This window comes from Protopterus annectens, chromosome 16.part0 (genome assembly GCF_019279795.1).
Source record: "Protopterus annectens isolate FY-2018-M chromosome 16.part0, PAN1.0, whole genome shotgun sequence".
Lineage (NCBI taxonomy): Eukaryota > Metazoa > Chordata > Ceratodontiformes > Protopteridae > Protopterus > Protopterus annectens.
In genome coordinates this window covers 194,008,845-194,024,677 of record NC_056750.1, presented here as the reverse complement: position 1 = coordinate 194,024,677, position 15,833 = coordinate 194,008,845, and the positions used below count along the sequence as shown (strand labels likewise).

Below are 15,833 nucleotides of genomic sequence, written 5' to 3'. Positions count from 1 at the left end.
TTTATTGGAGAAAACTGGCAAAGGAACCAAGGAATTGGGAACAAATAACTAGAGGGGAAAGATGACAGAATGGGAAGATGCCAAGACTGTATTTGGACTGCAGGTTAGAGATTGCATTCCCTATCAGGGACTGATATCAGAGTATAGGTAAACAGAAAGAAATAGGGGAGTCCTAAATGAAACACCAACTCTGGTAGAATTTTTAATAGATTCTAGAACAGAGGTTGCCATTAAAAAGAATAATTAGCGCAGCATATAAAATATTGCATGATAACTATAAGAATCAATCAGAGGAGGTTAGAAAGAAGAGAGACTGGATAAGCAATTCAGAAAGAAACAATGTCAGGATACATTTATGTCTCCCAAATGTGTAACAAGATCTAGAACATTTAGGACTTTTGCCTGGAAATGTTTACACAGATATTTTTATACTCCAAGTAGACGCCACAGTATTTTTCCTTAGGCAGGCAGTAAATGTTGGAGGTGTGCAGGGGAAGAAAGAGGTAATTAGGAACATATTTTCTGGGAGTGCAGTGAGTTGGTGGACTTTAAGAATTGCCTGCAGGATGCACTGTTAGAGATGCTGTGTGGGCAGATTAGTCTAACAAGGGAAATTATTTTTCTGAGCTATAATACAGAATCAGAATTGCCTAGACATGGTAAGACTTTGCTGTGTCTAATAAGGGTGGTTGCCAAAAAGCAATTACTAGAAAATGGAAATCAAAATCTAAACCAAATATGCCAGAAGTAGTGAATATAGTAACAGAGATTAAAACAAATGGAAATTGGATATTTAGAAAAGGGTAGAAGCAAACTACATAGGAAATAATGGGAATTCTGGGAACAAAACATACAAGGGAGGAATGAGGTCTAATAGGTGGCAGGAATTAAATGAACTATGTCACATTTGAGTGAGAAACATTGGGTAAATTATAAGTGATGTATAATGTTTGCAACTAGGAATGTGTCAGTGTGGTTTGTTTTCATTTATTTAAATGTATGACTGCCTATGTAGTAAGTGATGGTTTAATAAAGATGTTTCTTGTTTAAAAAAGACAGGAAGTGAATAATCTATGTAATATTACTTAGGTTATATGATATATAGCAATATATGTGAAATATATTGTTATGTTTAAATAATTTGATTACTTTTATATAAATATAAATTTGCCTATGTCACAAGTGATAATTCAATAAAGTGTTTGAAAAAAAAAATAGCTAATATCCCAGGCAATGCAATACTCCTTGGTGCATGGGCATACACTTATAAAATAATATGAAATAAAAGTGTCTCTGCTCATAAAATAATAACAAAATAAGAGGACACACATTTTCCATTACTGTCCGTATTTATTAGTTAGATGCATTCACTGCTGATTTCGAACTCCCATTCAAATGCCTGAAAGTGCTTCAGTCTACAATTTTATTTTTACCAAAAAGTGCATATTCAAATGCAAAATCAGCTGATATAATATGATGTGAAGTGATCTAATCAGGATAGTAACAGTAAATCACATATTATTGTTTGTGCGAATGCAATCAGAATAACTAAATTTTATTTCGTCCAGTTATTTAAATCAGGGAACTAAAGCAGACTATGTATTTACTGTGGAGGTTAACAGTATAAGATCGTAGTTAATGTTTAATCAGTCATCATTGCACCTTGTTGATAGTTCATATCTAATGAGACATGTGGCTTATTTTCTCTGAAAGACTAACCTGACTGCATACAGAAGACTAGTACATCCATGGTTCTAATCCCACTATAATAGCATATGGGAATTGCCATCTGTATGCTAATGTGAATATGAGGGGTGACTGTATCCACAGGTTTTGCTCTCGTATTGTAGAGATTCTGTAATTTAGCACAGCTTCCAATTTGAAACTGTTACTCTGCATTAGACTTAAAACTTTTCAATACCACAGAAACAGTCTCTACTTGTGGTGTCATTCTTTTTTGTAGAAGAAATCAACCCATCTAAAGTTGCTATAGCAAAAGGTAAAATAAAAATAAATCCTATAATGTGTGGCAGTTTAGCACAGAAGCTTGAGATTATAAGCTAACAGTCTTCCTTCTGTTGTCCTTCCTTTGGATCCCTCAAACTGAACCAGGAAATATAAAACTCTGAGCAAGTTACTTAAAAAAAAAAAGAGAGAGCGATTCTTGGTCATACCTCAAAAAAGACAACCATGGCTAGAACAATTTTTTTACATTAACAGATTAATAACAAAAATGAATGAATGAATGGATAAATAAAGTAAAATAAAAAGATATGGGCAAGTTAGTAGGGACTGATTCAGCATTTGAGTGTTTTACTGTGTGATAAGAAACACAATGGCAGTGCACCAATTAAACCAGTCTTACCAATTTCAGTTGCTATAACGGTAATGTTATGCCACATCACTGTTTCCCTGTCAAGAGTCATTGCAGTAAATATTGTGCCATTTTGTGGACTGATGGTGAAGTATCTCTCTGGGTCTGTGTGCTGGTTGATTGAATACCTGTTGAGAAAAAAGCACAAGTTGAAGTCAATGATTATAGTTATGTCTGCATCACCGTACATTAATAAACACTAACATTGTTTTCTGTTGTTTCCAAAATGACAGCATAGACCAACATTACTCCAAACTAAAAAAGATGACATATTTTGGAATTACCTTGGAGAAGTAGTTTTATATGTTTTGTCTTTTCATGTTACTGTTTATGAGTTTTGAATTTCATTTTTTCACCTGTTTAACTTTGAACATTTTGACACCATTTTCTTTTGGATAGATTGTGGTTATAACCTCTGCAATATGTATACACAGGTGAGGTTTCTCTTGAGTCTATGGAATACAGGCATATTTTATTTCTATCACAAACAAATGGCAAAGTGGTTAAATTCACTTTTTGAGAGTGTATCTCCCACGCTTGAGGATCAAAACATCACATATGATGAATTTTAACTGCACGTTTATCAGCTCGTACCAGAATATTTGAAAAAGGTCAACACCATGGTCACAGATGTTCTGTGATCTACAGATCACACACTTGATTGCTGGCTAGAAGATTACCATTCAGAATAATACAAAAATAAAAAAAACTGTACTACCTCTCTTGCCTGTGACTTTTTGTATAAAAGGTTCTTTTGGGGAGTCCATATCGAGATCTGGGTTCTATGGTGTGCAGGCATTGTGCCCAGTGGTTATCTTTTCATCCAACCAATATTTGTAATAGTTTTTTTTTTTTCAGTTAATGCATTTGTTGAACAAATCTCTTACTTTTGCTACTACACTTTATATCTGCATCATACAGAAAAATACAGCAGATGTCTATCTCATCTGCCCAGTATGAAACTAATTCAAAGGTGATTACCACAAATACAGCAGATGTCTATCTCATCTGCCCAGTATGAAACTAATTCAAAGGTGATTACCCCAAATACAGCAGATGTCTATCTCATCAGCCCAGTATGAAACTAATTCAAAGGGGGTTACCCCAAATACAGTGGATGTCTATCTCGTCTGCCCAGTATGAAACTAATTCAAAGGTGATTACCCCAAATACAGCAGATGTCTATCTCATCTGCCCAGTATGAAACTAATTCAAAGGTGATTACCCCAAATACAGCAGATGTCTATCTCATCTGTCCAGTATGAAACAAATTCAAAGGCGATTACCCCAAATACAGCAGGTGTCTATCTCATCTGCTCAGTATGAAACTAATTCAAAGGTGATTACCACAAATACATCAGATGTCTATCTCATCTGCTCAGTATGAAACTAATGCAAAGGTGATTACCACAAATACAGCAGATGTCTATCTCATCTGCCCGGTATGAAACTGATTCAATACTGATTACCACAAATACAACAGATGTCTATCTCATCTGCCCAGTATGAAACTAATTCAAAGCTGATTACCCCAAATACAGCAGATGTCTATCTCATCTGCCCAGTATGAAACTAATTCAAAGGTAATTACCCCACGAGCCTTCAAAAAATGGCAACAACCTCACTACACTTATAAAAAATATTAGAATATATATTTAAAATAAGCTACTGACTTAAACTAATACCTATGTAAGTAATTTATTCCTTCTGTACAAAAATACAGCTGATATCTATCTCATCTGCCCAGTATGGAACTAATTCAAAGGTGATTACCTCACTAGCCTTCAAAAAATGGCAACAACCTCACTACACTTACAAAAAAGATTAGAATATATATTTAAAATAAGCTACTGACTTAAACTAATACCTATGCATGTAATTTATTCCTTCTGTACAAAAATACAGCAGATGTCTATCTCATCTGCCCAGTATGAAACTAATTCAAAGCTGATTACACCAACTACAGCAGATGTCTATTGTATCTGCCCAGTATGAAACTAATTCAAAGGTGATTACCCCACTAGCCTTCAAAAAATGGCAACAACCTCACTACACTTACAAAAAAGATTAGAATATATATTTAAAATAAGCTACTGACTTAAACTAATACCTATGCAAGTAATTTATTCCTTCTGTACAAAAATACAGCAGATGTCTATCTCATCTGCCCAGTATGAAACTAATTCAAAGGTGATTACCCCACTAGCCTTCAACAAATGGCAACAACCGCACTACACTTACAAAAAAGATTATAATATATATTTAAAATAAGCTACTGACTTAAAATAATACATATGCAGGTAATGTATTCCTTCTGTACAATATGCTTTCTGTAAAAAAGTATTTCCTCATATCAAAACTAAATTCATTAATTTTCTGTTAGCACCATTCCTATACAAGTTCACAGGGGGAGTGTGAGCTTATCTTGTCTATTCTTGAAGGTGACACCAACACACATGCATGCACACGTCTGTCACACACGCACACACACACACACACACACACACTCACACACACACACACACACACACACACACACACACACACACACACACACACACACACTTATTTGCAGGCAATTTACTACATCATGAATTCACCTGAATATCACAGCAGTCTTGAGAAAAGGCTTTTGCCTGAAAACTTTGCCTGTTCTGCCTATTTTCTCTATTAAACATTTTTTAGTGTCTTGGAAAACTTGATTTTTGCTGTTGCTAGAAAGAAAAATAGCATTAAAATTCTAAAAACAGCACAAAGAATCTCTGCAAAGAAAGGTAAGCAAGACAGAGTGAATGGCATCTAAATGATATTATATAAACTTAAGATGTTTTAGTAAAGGAGAGAGAGACAATTATCTTTCTGTCTCTTGATTCTGCCTCACATCTGGTTCCATGCAACCATATTTTTATGCTGTATCTAATTGTTAAGGATTTTTGTAATGATAGTCCTTTAAGTCTTTTTTTGGATTCTTAAATGTTATTGCTGCATTTAGAAATTATACCTAAAAGTTATTATACCTGAGTTGCACAAAGTTTCATTTGGATAGTTTGAACAAATTTGTCATGTTTCAATGACTGATTAATGTCCCATTTAATACTTGGCTTTTCTTAATCTGAAACCCACCAGACTTTGAAGCATTGTAAAAGGATTAATCTAGGTCTCTACCCCAGCTACAATATCATAAAATAGTGCACTAAAAATGCTTGTTTCAGGACCAGACATCTTAGAATACCACTTTTCCATTCTCTGAACTATACTTAGGGTATAACTCTCATATTTAATTTACTTAAAAAAGTAATAATAAGAAAGGAGGAGACCATTAAGTAATGTATGATGATCTGACCATATTGGAACTTGGTACTGAAACCTGCAACTAGTCACCTGTTGGGTAGTCATCACAAAGAAGAGAAGGTGAAGGAGAAGAAACTAGACAGATTATTTGGGTTGGGGGCCAATGTGAAGTGTTTATGTATTTTTCCGTAAATACTCCAGCAGGACTCTATTAATATTGATAACCATAACATCATTTGAGAGGATTGTTGTGGACCTGATAAGACCTTTGTTAATGGCATCTAGGGGGGGACAATTCCAGTTTATGCCACAAGAGGACATCTCATTGCAGGGCATCAGCAGTTAAGATGAAGACAGAGTTAATGCTATCATATAACCAGGTCTGGGACACTGAAATATATTGACAAATCAAGGTACACTTTTATTATCTCTGAGAAATGCAAGATTTATGTAAGATGCTACAATTCATTCAGATAAGAACATCCATCTATCATACGCAGACCAAAAGGCTGGATTGTCTAAACAGACAGACTAAAACAGGTATTATCTAAAGTAATATATGAAGAAGGAAAAATTGTAGAATAGCTATCACCTTATATCCTCTTTGCCATTAAGGAGGTACCACTGTCTTCTATGGCATTTTCTCTATTTGAGGCAGCTTGAGCTGCTATATGTGTAGCAGTCTAGTCAGCTATTATGGTTAGGAAAGGCAAACCTGGAAAGAAAAACAAAGTCTCACAGCAGTGGTAAGCATATCTGGTCCAAATGTAGGATGTAATATATGCTGTACTGCCTGCAGTAAATGGGCATAAGGTTAAGCCTGCATTTGGAACAGGTGTGCAAGAATTAGACACCTACAACCTGAGGACTGGTTGCTAGTTCTCATCCCTCCAGTAGAAAACCTGGTGCTGGTTTCCAGGCAGGGAGTGTATAAGATACTGTTGGGAAATTATCAACAAGCCATAAAATATCTATATCTGATAAACATGCCAAAAAAAGACAAATTAGCCATTGAAATGACCTAATACCATGGTGAACTAGGGAAACCATGATGATTGCTAACTAACCTGGGGATAGTTGTGGGTCCCAGCTCTGAAACAATCAAAATGATAGAGAAAGCACTGTCTGTGTATTAGAAGAGGTAGATGAAAGTGGCAATGGTTACTTAAAACAAGCAAAAAGAAGTGGTGTGGAGGCAGTATTACTGTTACAGTCTACAAAAATGTGATCAGCAGGTCATTGTTATGGTGAAATGGACAGAGACCAAGATCATATCTGTGTTTTAAAATGTCAGTCCTTTCTAGTGTAGAAGATAATGTTTAGCATATGAGTGAAGAAAGAATTAAATGAGAAATGGGATAACCCAGCAATGCCTGCCTTAATTTGTCCATTTCTTTGTGTACTATTTTCATTGTATTGGTCTGAGGGTATAAAAGCAAGACAAATGGCCAGATACACTTATGTAAGTGCACTCACAGTAGAGTGTAAATAAAACTATGCACCATTGCTGAAGAAAAGCCCTGAAGCTCTTCTTAATGGTATCACCTCTACAACAAAGTATGTGCTGTTATCATTGTCTTTTCAAACAGTAACACATTTGCTTTGACAATATGAATTTTATTTTTCTTTATTTGTCAGTTCTTCCCAGAGTGCTGCTACATCATCCATTTTAAGATTACTTGTTTGCTTGCTATTTGTATAACTCAAATGTAACTTTCAGCATTTCCAATGAAACTGTTGTGGCACAAATACAAGAACTTCACTTCCTCCCATAGATGGATATAAGCTAAGTGCCCCTGACAGACATACCGCAAAAGACTCAAACACAAGGCTGCAGAACTTCTATGCACCAGCTGTAGAATAACAAACTGGAAACCTCCTCATTCAAGCAGGTTAAAGTCGGTGGTGAAACCACTGACCAGAGGAACTGATTTTGACTGAAAGCTAGCAAGAATTCCTTGAACGAATTTTATACATTAGGATGATCTAACAAATAACCTATTATATTTAAAGTGCACATGCTCAAGTTATGCTGTTATTAGACAAGAGGTAGGTGCTTGCCTAGTTTATATATTGTTTCATGGTTCAAAGTTCAAACACTGACTGGAACCAAGGGGAAATTAAAAAAAAAATCCAAATCTCTGCTACTCAATGAAATATGTGAAAGAACAGCTACTACAAAAATAAAAGTCAAGACAGAAATTATAGGTAAAGGAAGAAATTGGAAGACTACAATCACTATTAAATATATTATCACAGTAAATAATCTTAATGCAGATATTGCTTTAGCTATATTTAATGAATGAGGTTATCCAGTTGGGTTGTGGCTCATTTTCAGTAGTCACACCTGGAGGGAGACTATATATACTTGTCTATTCTATAATTCAACAATTTAATTTAGTCAGGAAGTCTGAGTTGTCAGATTCTGATTATTGCCAAACAATATCAGTACAGAAGAACTAGAGTTGATTATGATACAGAACTCTTTAATTAATGATACAAAACAAAAATCTGTAGTAGCTTATCTAAAAGAAGAATCTGCAACAAAGTCTGAAGTCAAAGGTAAAATGGAAATATTTGTAAAAAAAAAAAAAAGTACCTATAGATACATTTGTGAAACAAGTATAGCATCCAACAGAATGTCTGTCTGTCTGCATTTGTGCCAAGGCTGATAGAGAAGTATGCAGGACTATTAGTCACTTCACCTAAGCCAGAAAGTCTAGAAAAGTTCAAAGTATGTACTAATGGGATGATGACCATCACAGGCATTTGAAGGGAAAGCATTAAGCACTTGTGATGAATAATGTAATATTAGATGGGGATGTTGCACACAAGTTTAACAAGCTATGGTTCATATCTGAGTGTCATCCGGTAGAGCTCCACATAGGCAAAATAAATGCATCATATTTTTTCTATACAGATGAACCATATAAGATAGAAATAATGCATATTTTTATAAACTCTGTGGTTGCCATTGTCTAAAATACAGTTCAAAGTATATTAGAAGAGATAGAAACATTTCTAATATTAGTGGTGATAGCATTGTATATATGAACAGGCAGACTGAATATGGAATCAGATTAAAGAGAATATTCCAGAAACTTAAAGACAGTGAGTTAACTGTTCTCATAAATAAATGTGAATTATGTGAATTCATTAGTCACAGATTACACTTCAGTTGCTTGATGTTATTAGAAAGTTGTAAAGTTTCAGACCCCAAGAAGGTTCAAGTTATAAAGAGATCAGCACCAACTTAAGATACAATTGGCATCTGATGGGATTTAGATTTGGTAAATTATAGTTAATGGTCCATTAATGATAAACATTGCATGAAAAGACACTTGTAGTTTGAACAAAGAATAATAGTAAGAATTACAAACACTAAAAATTTAAATTCTTATTATGTTACCTCATGTTTGTTTCTGCTAATGAAATCAGCTCATTATCAATGCAAACTCAGTCAGTATATGATATTAACCGAAAAGCACAAAAATCACTTCAACCTATAATATCTGTCAGCAGATCACTCAAAGACAAACAGACATTACTCTCAAAAAATTAAGCATTTTCTCCACAGTCTAGAATAAAAATGCTTCCATTTATAATTGCATGGACATACGCTCACCTTAGTTGCAGACCACAAGCCACCTGATATAATCAAATTCAAGTCACATTTAATAATAGAAATATAGTCTCCAAGAGCAATTTCTAATAATTTTGTTGTATTATATGGAAATAAAGAAAATATAGTAGCTCATTACTGAAATGTTAACCCTTGCAACTCTGAGTGGCACCACAGAGAAAAAAACAGATTGAAAATGTAGACGAGTGAATATCAAACATCGCTTTTCTCCTTTAAACTTGTCTTTTGCAGGGTGGTTACCCCCTCCACTCCTTAATCTCAGGTACAAGCCACCCAAACTTATATATACCATCTATAAGATCATCATAACTCGAAGAAAAGGGAATATTCTGAGACATAGCCATTTCTGACTTAGAATATGTAAGTCTGTTTTTATTTTTTGCTCATTCAGTCTACACATTATTTGATTCTGTGAAGTGGGTTATTGCATCTCAAATGGTTACCAAATAATAGCATATTTCAGGTCAATAAGGACAATCAATAGTGACTAAGTAACAGTCATGGAATCCATAGACATTGAGGAAAGTGCAAGTGTTACTGTAGTTATTGGACTTCTCCAAGTATTCACCTTGGAAGAAATAAACACAGAGACACACACTAGAACAGTAGCCACAATCAGCAACTTATGTTTAACTTTGATGTAAAAGGAATTATGAAAATAAAGATGTCATGAAAAAACTATCAACATATTCAAAACTATATATACTAATATAATACAATGTCTAATGATGGAAACTTCCTTCTGGGAGGATTTAAGTCTTACTGTACCCTGTTATCAGATAATTTTGATAACTGCAGTTCATGAGATGTGCTTTTCATGATATTTATGACATCATGGCTTGTTGTTCTTGTATGATGCAGGAACAAGGGGAGTCAGCATTGCTGTACATTTATCTGCACTGTTGTGTGAACATACAGGTGGTATCTATAAGTAACAGGGTATATGGGGTATGCAGGAGAAGCCCCCTAAATGGGGGAGTAGAGTGACTACATACCCACACAATTTATATATATATATATATATATATATATATATATATATATATATATATATGTGTGTGTGTGTGTGTGTGTGTGTGTGTGTATGTGTGTATAGATATATGGTGAACATTGCCCTTTTCCCCACTGTAGTGCGATCTCGGAGTTGGTATATTAAGTTGGGGGGGCACAGCCCCCAACTTGGGTGAGTTTGATTTGCTTCAGTTTCTTTATTTAGTCATGGTGGCCAAGTGGTTCCTTTCCTGGAGTAGATTTCTGGTGATTTGAGAGTTCTTGAAAGTAAGTGCTTGGTGAAGTTGTCCCAGTTTTCTTGAATTTTGCTGTACTGGGTTTTTGATAATAACAGATATGCCCATGTTATATATATATATATATATATATATATATATATATATTTGCATTTTTTGTAGTAATTTTGTGTTATGTTTTTTGAGATCTGAAAGTCAACGAAATGTAACTTGTACAATACCAATGCTGAGCATAGGGAAAGCAACTTAACCCCATCATTTAAAGCAAGAGCATTATAGATTGAGTGAGATCCCTCAAAAGATAACATGAAAAATAACTGTTAGGAAATACTATACTTGGTGTACACATAATGACAAATGCATAAGAACTATGATTAAAGGTTGATTTACATGTCACACTCAAGTACAGACCATTACGGAAGTAGCCATATAAATGTCAGAGTAACCACCACCAGCATGAAAAGAGCTTAATGCAGATTTTTATGGACTTTGTCTGCTGATCAATGCTTGTTGGCTCTGACTGATGATTGCAGGTCATATCCAGTTGTAGACCATTTTGCGTTCACATCTGCATGTCATATTATCTCAGTTATGGACAAAGGATTTCCTTACCTGGCACATGCAGGATCAGTAGAATTGAAAACAGAACACTATATGAGTGACATCAATATAATTGGATTATTAAACAATTTATGTTCGGGCTTGGAAAACACACATAATCTGTCTTTAACAAGAATATTCATGTTAGACAATCCATGAAGATTATATTAAGATGCTATGCATCAACTCTGCTAAGTATCACATGACACTGACCACTGCAAATCTGTTAAAGTCCAATTTCAACTCCAAACTTTTATTATTAACTCACTAAGAAAAAAATGATGTTAATATGATAAGAATGCAAGACACTGGAAAGAAGACCAAAACAGTATGTCCTTATATGTTACGGACGTTGTAGTCAGGGTAAGTCGAAACTGCAAGAGTATATAGAGGTAAGAAGTGAAACATACTCCCGTAACATTCGCCTTAATTCTACTAAACCTTACAGCATATCTGTCATTAGAGCTTCAAGATAAGTTAATAATAATGACAAACACAGTTAACAGATATTTTTCATTCATGTGAGAAATTTAATGTGAGCTATTAAAGCATTAGATTCTAAATTTAAGCAAACGTATAACAGAAGTCTTAAAGTGAGTTCAGAATGACAGACTGTCATGTGCATTTCAAGTATATAACAATGATGAAAGATTTCTATTCAAATCATTTGAATGATTGCTTGTAAATATTTAAACAGAACCTGAATCAGTATTCTGACTAGAAAAAAGAGTGCATTTAAACATCTTTTAAAATTCTATAGCGGCAAGACAGAATACAGCACCTTCTCACTGTAGTTTATACATTTAAATGCAAAAGTATAGAAACCTGCATTACATATAGTACAGTAATGTAATGGAAACATTTTTATTGAAAAGAGATGGTATATATGCAATGTGCAAAATGATCCTTATGACACTTATTCTAACATTTGGCACAAACGGGGATATATAATATTAGTTATGGTCTGACAAGCTGTAACTGTGGTCTCTTGAGACATCCTACCATCAATGCCTGCTTCTAATACAGAACTTGCAAAGGCATTCAAACAGTACTCAGCTTAGTTCTGCAGGACTACTATTGTTATGACTCTACAATGTTGCTTATTTCCTTGCCTCCAGACTGCCACCAGCATTTAGTTTTAATATTACACAAATCAAGAAACCTCCTTTGTTACAAATATTCAATGGTGACTCTGATTTGCCCAAATCTGAGCTATAACTGAAGAAGATCTGTTCACAAATTTGTATTAAAAAGAGAAACATTCCCAGAAAGATTGTTTTAAACCTTCAAACAGAAACCGGCAGTTGCAGCCCACCTTAGGACTTGAATGCATGAGCAGGCTAATAAATGCTGGGTGGATTTAATTTTACGCTGCCCTGATTTTTTGGTTAACACCTTAAGGGACTGAAGTATAAGCAAATTTTCATCTGTACACAAACTGTTACTACTTACTTCTTTCTGTATCAGACTGTGTGTATCATACTGAACTTACCTATATGTAGCCTATAGAATGTGATTGTGTTCCACTGTTGTATAAATATGGAGTCCCTTAATTCTGATGTGTTAGATGACCTATTGAATAATTTGTTTTTTGTTTGAATGGAACGGATGTGGTGTGTTTATTAGGAAAGACTCCTCATGTCGTTCTACACATAGTAATTCCTCTGTGCTTAACGTACTTAGTATTATATTACATAGTCAGATCTCGGATAATCAAATGGCATGCCAGTGTGTAATGGAATGAGTGACATTCTATTTCAGAATATGTCAAAATAAATATGATGTCATTTTTTTGACAATTCAAACAATATTTGATAATAAGGTTGGAGTATTAACTGTAAATGAAGTTCCAAATTTAACTGGAAAGTTAGTTGGTGATACTGATTGTAATGCAACTAATAATCATCTAGAATGTTCTTTTGAGCTTTGTAAGAAAATTGCTATCTTGATGCAAACTTATCAAATGAAATGAAAGAAGTAATTTTAGTGGACTCTCATTTTACTGAAGCTTTGGGTGATTAGAGTAGTAAATCTGTATCAACTGTTAAGGCTACTAACCCAAAAAAGATAAAGTGGAAAAAGTGGCAAACAGCTAGAGTATTAGAAGTAAGAAATAAAAAAGGAGTGACTGATAAGAATTGTAATTCAAGAAATCGGGTAGACTCCTTTTCATTGGAGAATAATTTTAATAAAGAATCTAGATCTCCTATTTACTCTAGTATGAGTAGTTGTAGTGAAACTACCTTGGATAACGTAGATTCAAGCTTAACGGTTATTGAAGATCATGATCATAAGGTGCAAAAAGATGCAGATAAACTTGAACTGGACTCAAATTCTTATGGATTTATTTTCTTCTTTTTTATTTCTTTGGAAAATAATAAAGTTTAGACTGGTTTGAATTTATCTGAGAACAATGGGGATGGTGTTTTTGTGGAAAAGATTGTGACCCTTTATCCAGAAGAATTAATTATGAATGATCAGAATGTGCATTCTGAGAATAAAATTGCAGATGATCTGCATTGGTTTCAAATAATAAAAGCAGAAAAGGAGACCCCCATTGCAAGACAACAACTTAATTTTGGGAAAAGTCAAATAAAAAGCTCTAAGGATTCTGTAGTAAATTTAACAGTAACAGGCAGGCAAAAAGAAATCTTGTTTAGTGCAGACTCAACCTTTAACCATCAGAAAAGGTATAAATTAATTCAGATAAATTAAAAGTTACTGTATCTTCATTATCAGGAATGATGTTATTAGATTTAAGTGTGCTGATGTTGAGGTATTCAGTTCAACACCCAAGTACATGCATATAATTGTACATGCAGAGATAAATCATCTACTCTCCACTAAATGTAATGAAGGGAGCAATTTTGCAATTAGTACAGTTTGTTGGGGCAGCAGGTGTGATGCTTGTTTTTATGTTAAATTATCCCTTTGCCTCAACTGAATGACTATTTAGTGTTGTAAGGCTCATTTATTTAAGAAATGATTAACACAATTGTTTTTGGGAAAGTTTGTATTAGATGTAAGATCAGTTTCACAAGACAGGTTTCATCTAAGTCAATATTAATCAGTCCTGTTTTCTGGTATTGTGTCAGATGCAATTAACATTTTTAGGCCCTTTAGAGACCAAACTAGATCTCATATCAGAACTAATAAGGTCCTAACTAATCTAACAAATGCTCAATGTCTGGGATCCAAGGGCGATGAATTAAACAGTATGGTTATTTTAGAAGAGCACAAAATTGTTGCAAATTACTGAGTCTTGGAATACAACAAAGTTAAGTTTAACTAATTTTGTTAAATATGTGCACTTGAGAAATTCTGCAAAAGGAGGGGTCATTTTATGGGTTCATAACTCTCTTAAATCTACTCTGATTGTGATAAATGGTAAAACAGAATGTGTGATCATTCAGATCAATAATTTTGTAATTAATCAAGCTATTTATTTGGTGTTATAGATTTTCCTGTGAATTCTATATTTCACTAGGAATTCTTAGCTGAGTAGGATAGAATCTTGAACATTAATAATATCAATTTGCTTGGAGATTTTAACTACCCAGGAAAAGCTTAGAATAGCATGACTGCAAATAATCGGTAGTCTAAGTAATTCCTTAGTATTCTTTCCTTTCATCAAACAGCTAATAGAGGCAGATATATACTAAATATCTTTACAGCAAATATTTTCAATATAATAAGTGCAGCAGAGGTTAAGACTCCATTAGGAACTTCTGATCATTCTTCACTAGTATTTGATTTGCTTGCTAATTCTAAATATAAAACTAATAGGGGAAAATATAATTATAGTTTTATCAGTTATAACACTTTCAAATCTTGTCTGTCTAATTTTGATCTGCATACTGTTTCAAATAATATTTGTTTAGCTTAAGATAACATGGAAAATAGAAAGAGAAACTTACCATACTGGTGGAAATGAAACATTCACAAATTATATAAGAAGAAAAAGAGACTGTGGATAAGATATATGAAGCGCCCTACACAATTTATTAAGTGCAAAATAATAGGTGCAGTAAAAGGCTGAAATGTTCAATTAAATCTGAAAAAAGCTATCTGTGAAAGTAATTTGGCATATGCTAGCAAAAAGTAAAGATTTTATAAGTATATAAATTACATTCATAATATTGTTCCCCTCTACATTCTATTAAATTTGAAAAAGTAATTATATCAGAATATAAAACTATTGCTAATATCTTTAATGATTATTTTTGCTAATATTAAATCAGATCTTAAGGTTCAACCCAACACTAAGGGCCAGATTCAATAATGCCTACACTAAGTGTACATGGTATGAATTCAATAAAATTCTTATCACATTTTTTGTGTTTTTAGTCACTCTGAAAGATTACACTAAGTGTACATGTAGTCTACACTTTGTGGTAACCTTTATGAACCCCTGTCAATATTTAAAGCTGCAAGAATATGTGTAGGAAAACTAAAATTAGGAGGAAGGTGGTGTGTGTTATGTCTGTGTTGTCTGCTCACTCAGAACAGTGCACACTTAGTGTAGGCTTCATTGAATCTGGCCCTAAATCTTTGTTGGAGTTGACTAAGGTGAGATCACTCACCCTAATTATTATTTTATTTATTTATTTATTCCAGTTTGGTGTCCGGGGAGATCCACTGGGCTCGAGAGCCCATTTTCAGTGGAAGCCTGGGGAGA

At 33.9% G+C, this 15,833-nt stretch overlaps 1 protein-coding gene across 3 annotated transcripts in view; it reads right to left on the bottom strand.

The window, feature by feature from the left end:
- The window catches only part of LOC122790299 (cadherin-24-like), a 2,600,514-nt gene that overhangs the window by 158,921 nt on the left and 2,425,760 nt on the right, over positions 1-15,833 (bottom strand). For all 3 annotated transcript variants that reach the window (XM_044057804.1, XM_044057803.1, XM_044057805.1), the window contains one exon: positions 2,366-2,502. In XM_044057804.1, coding sequence (XP_043913739.1) covers positions 2,366-2,502 — 137 coding nt within the window. The remainder of the gene's footprint in view (positions 1-2,365; positions 2,503-15,833) is intronic.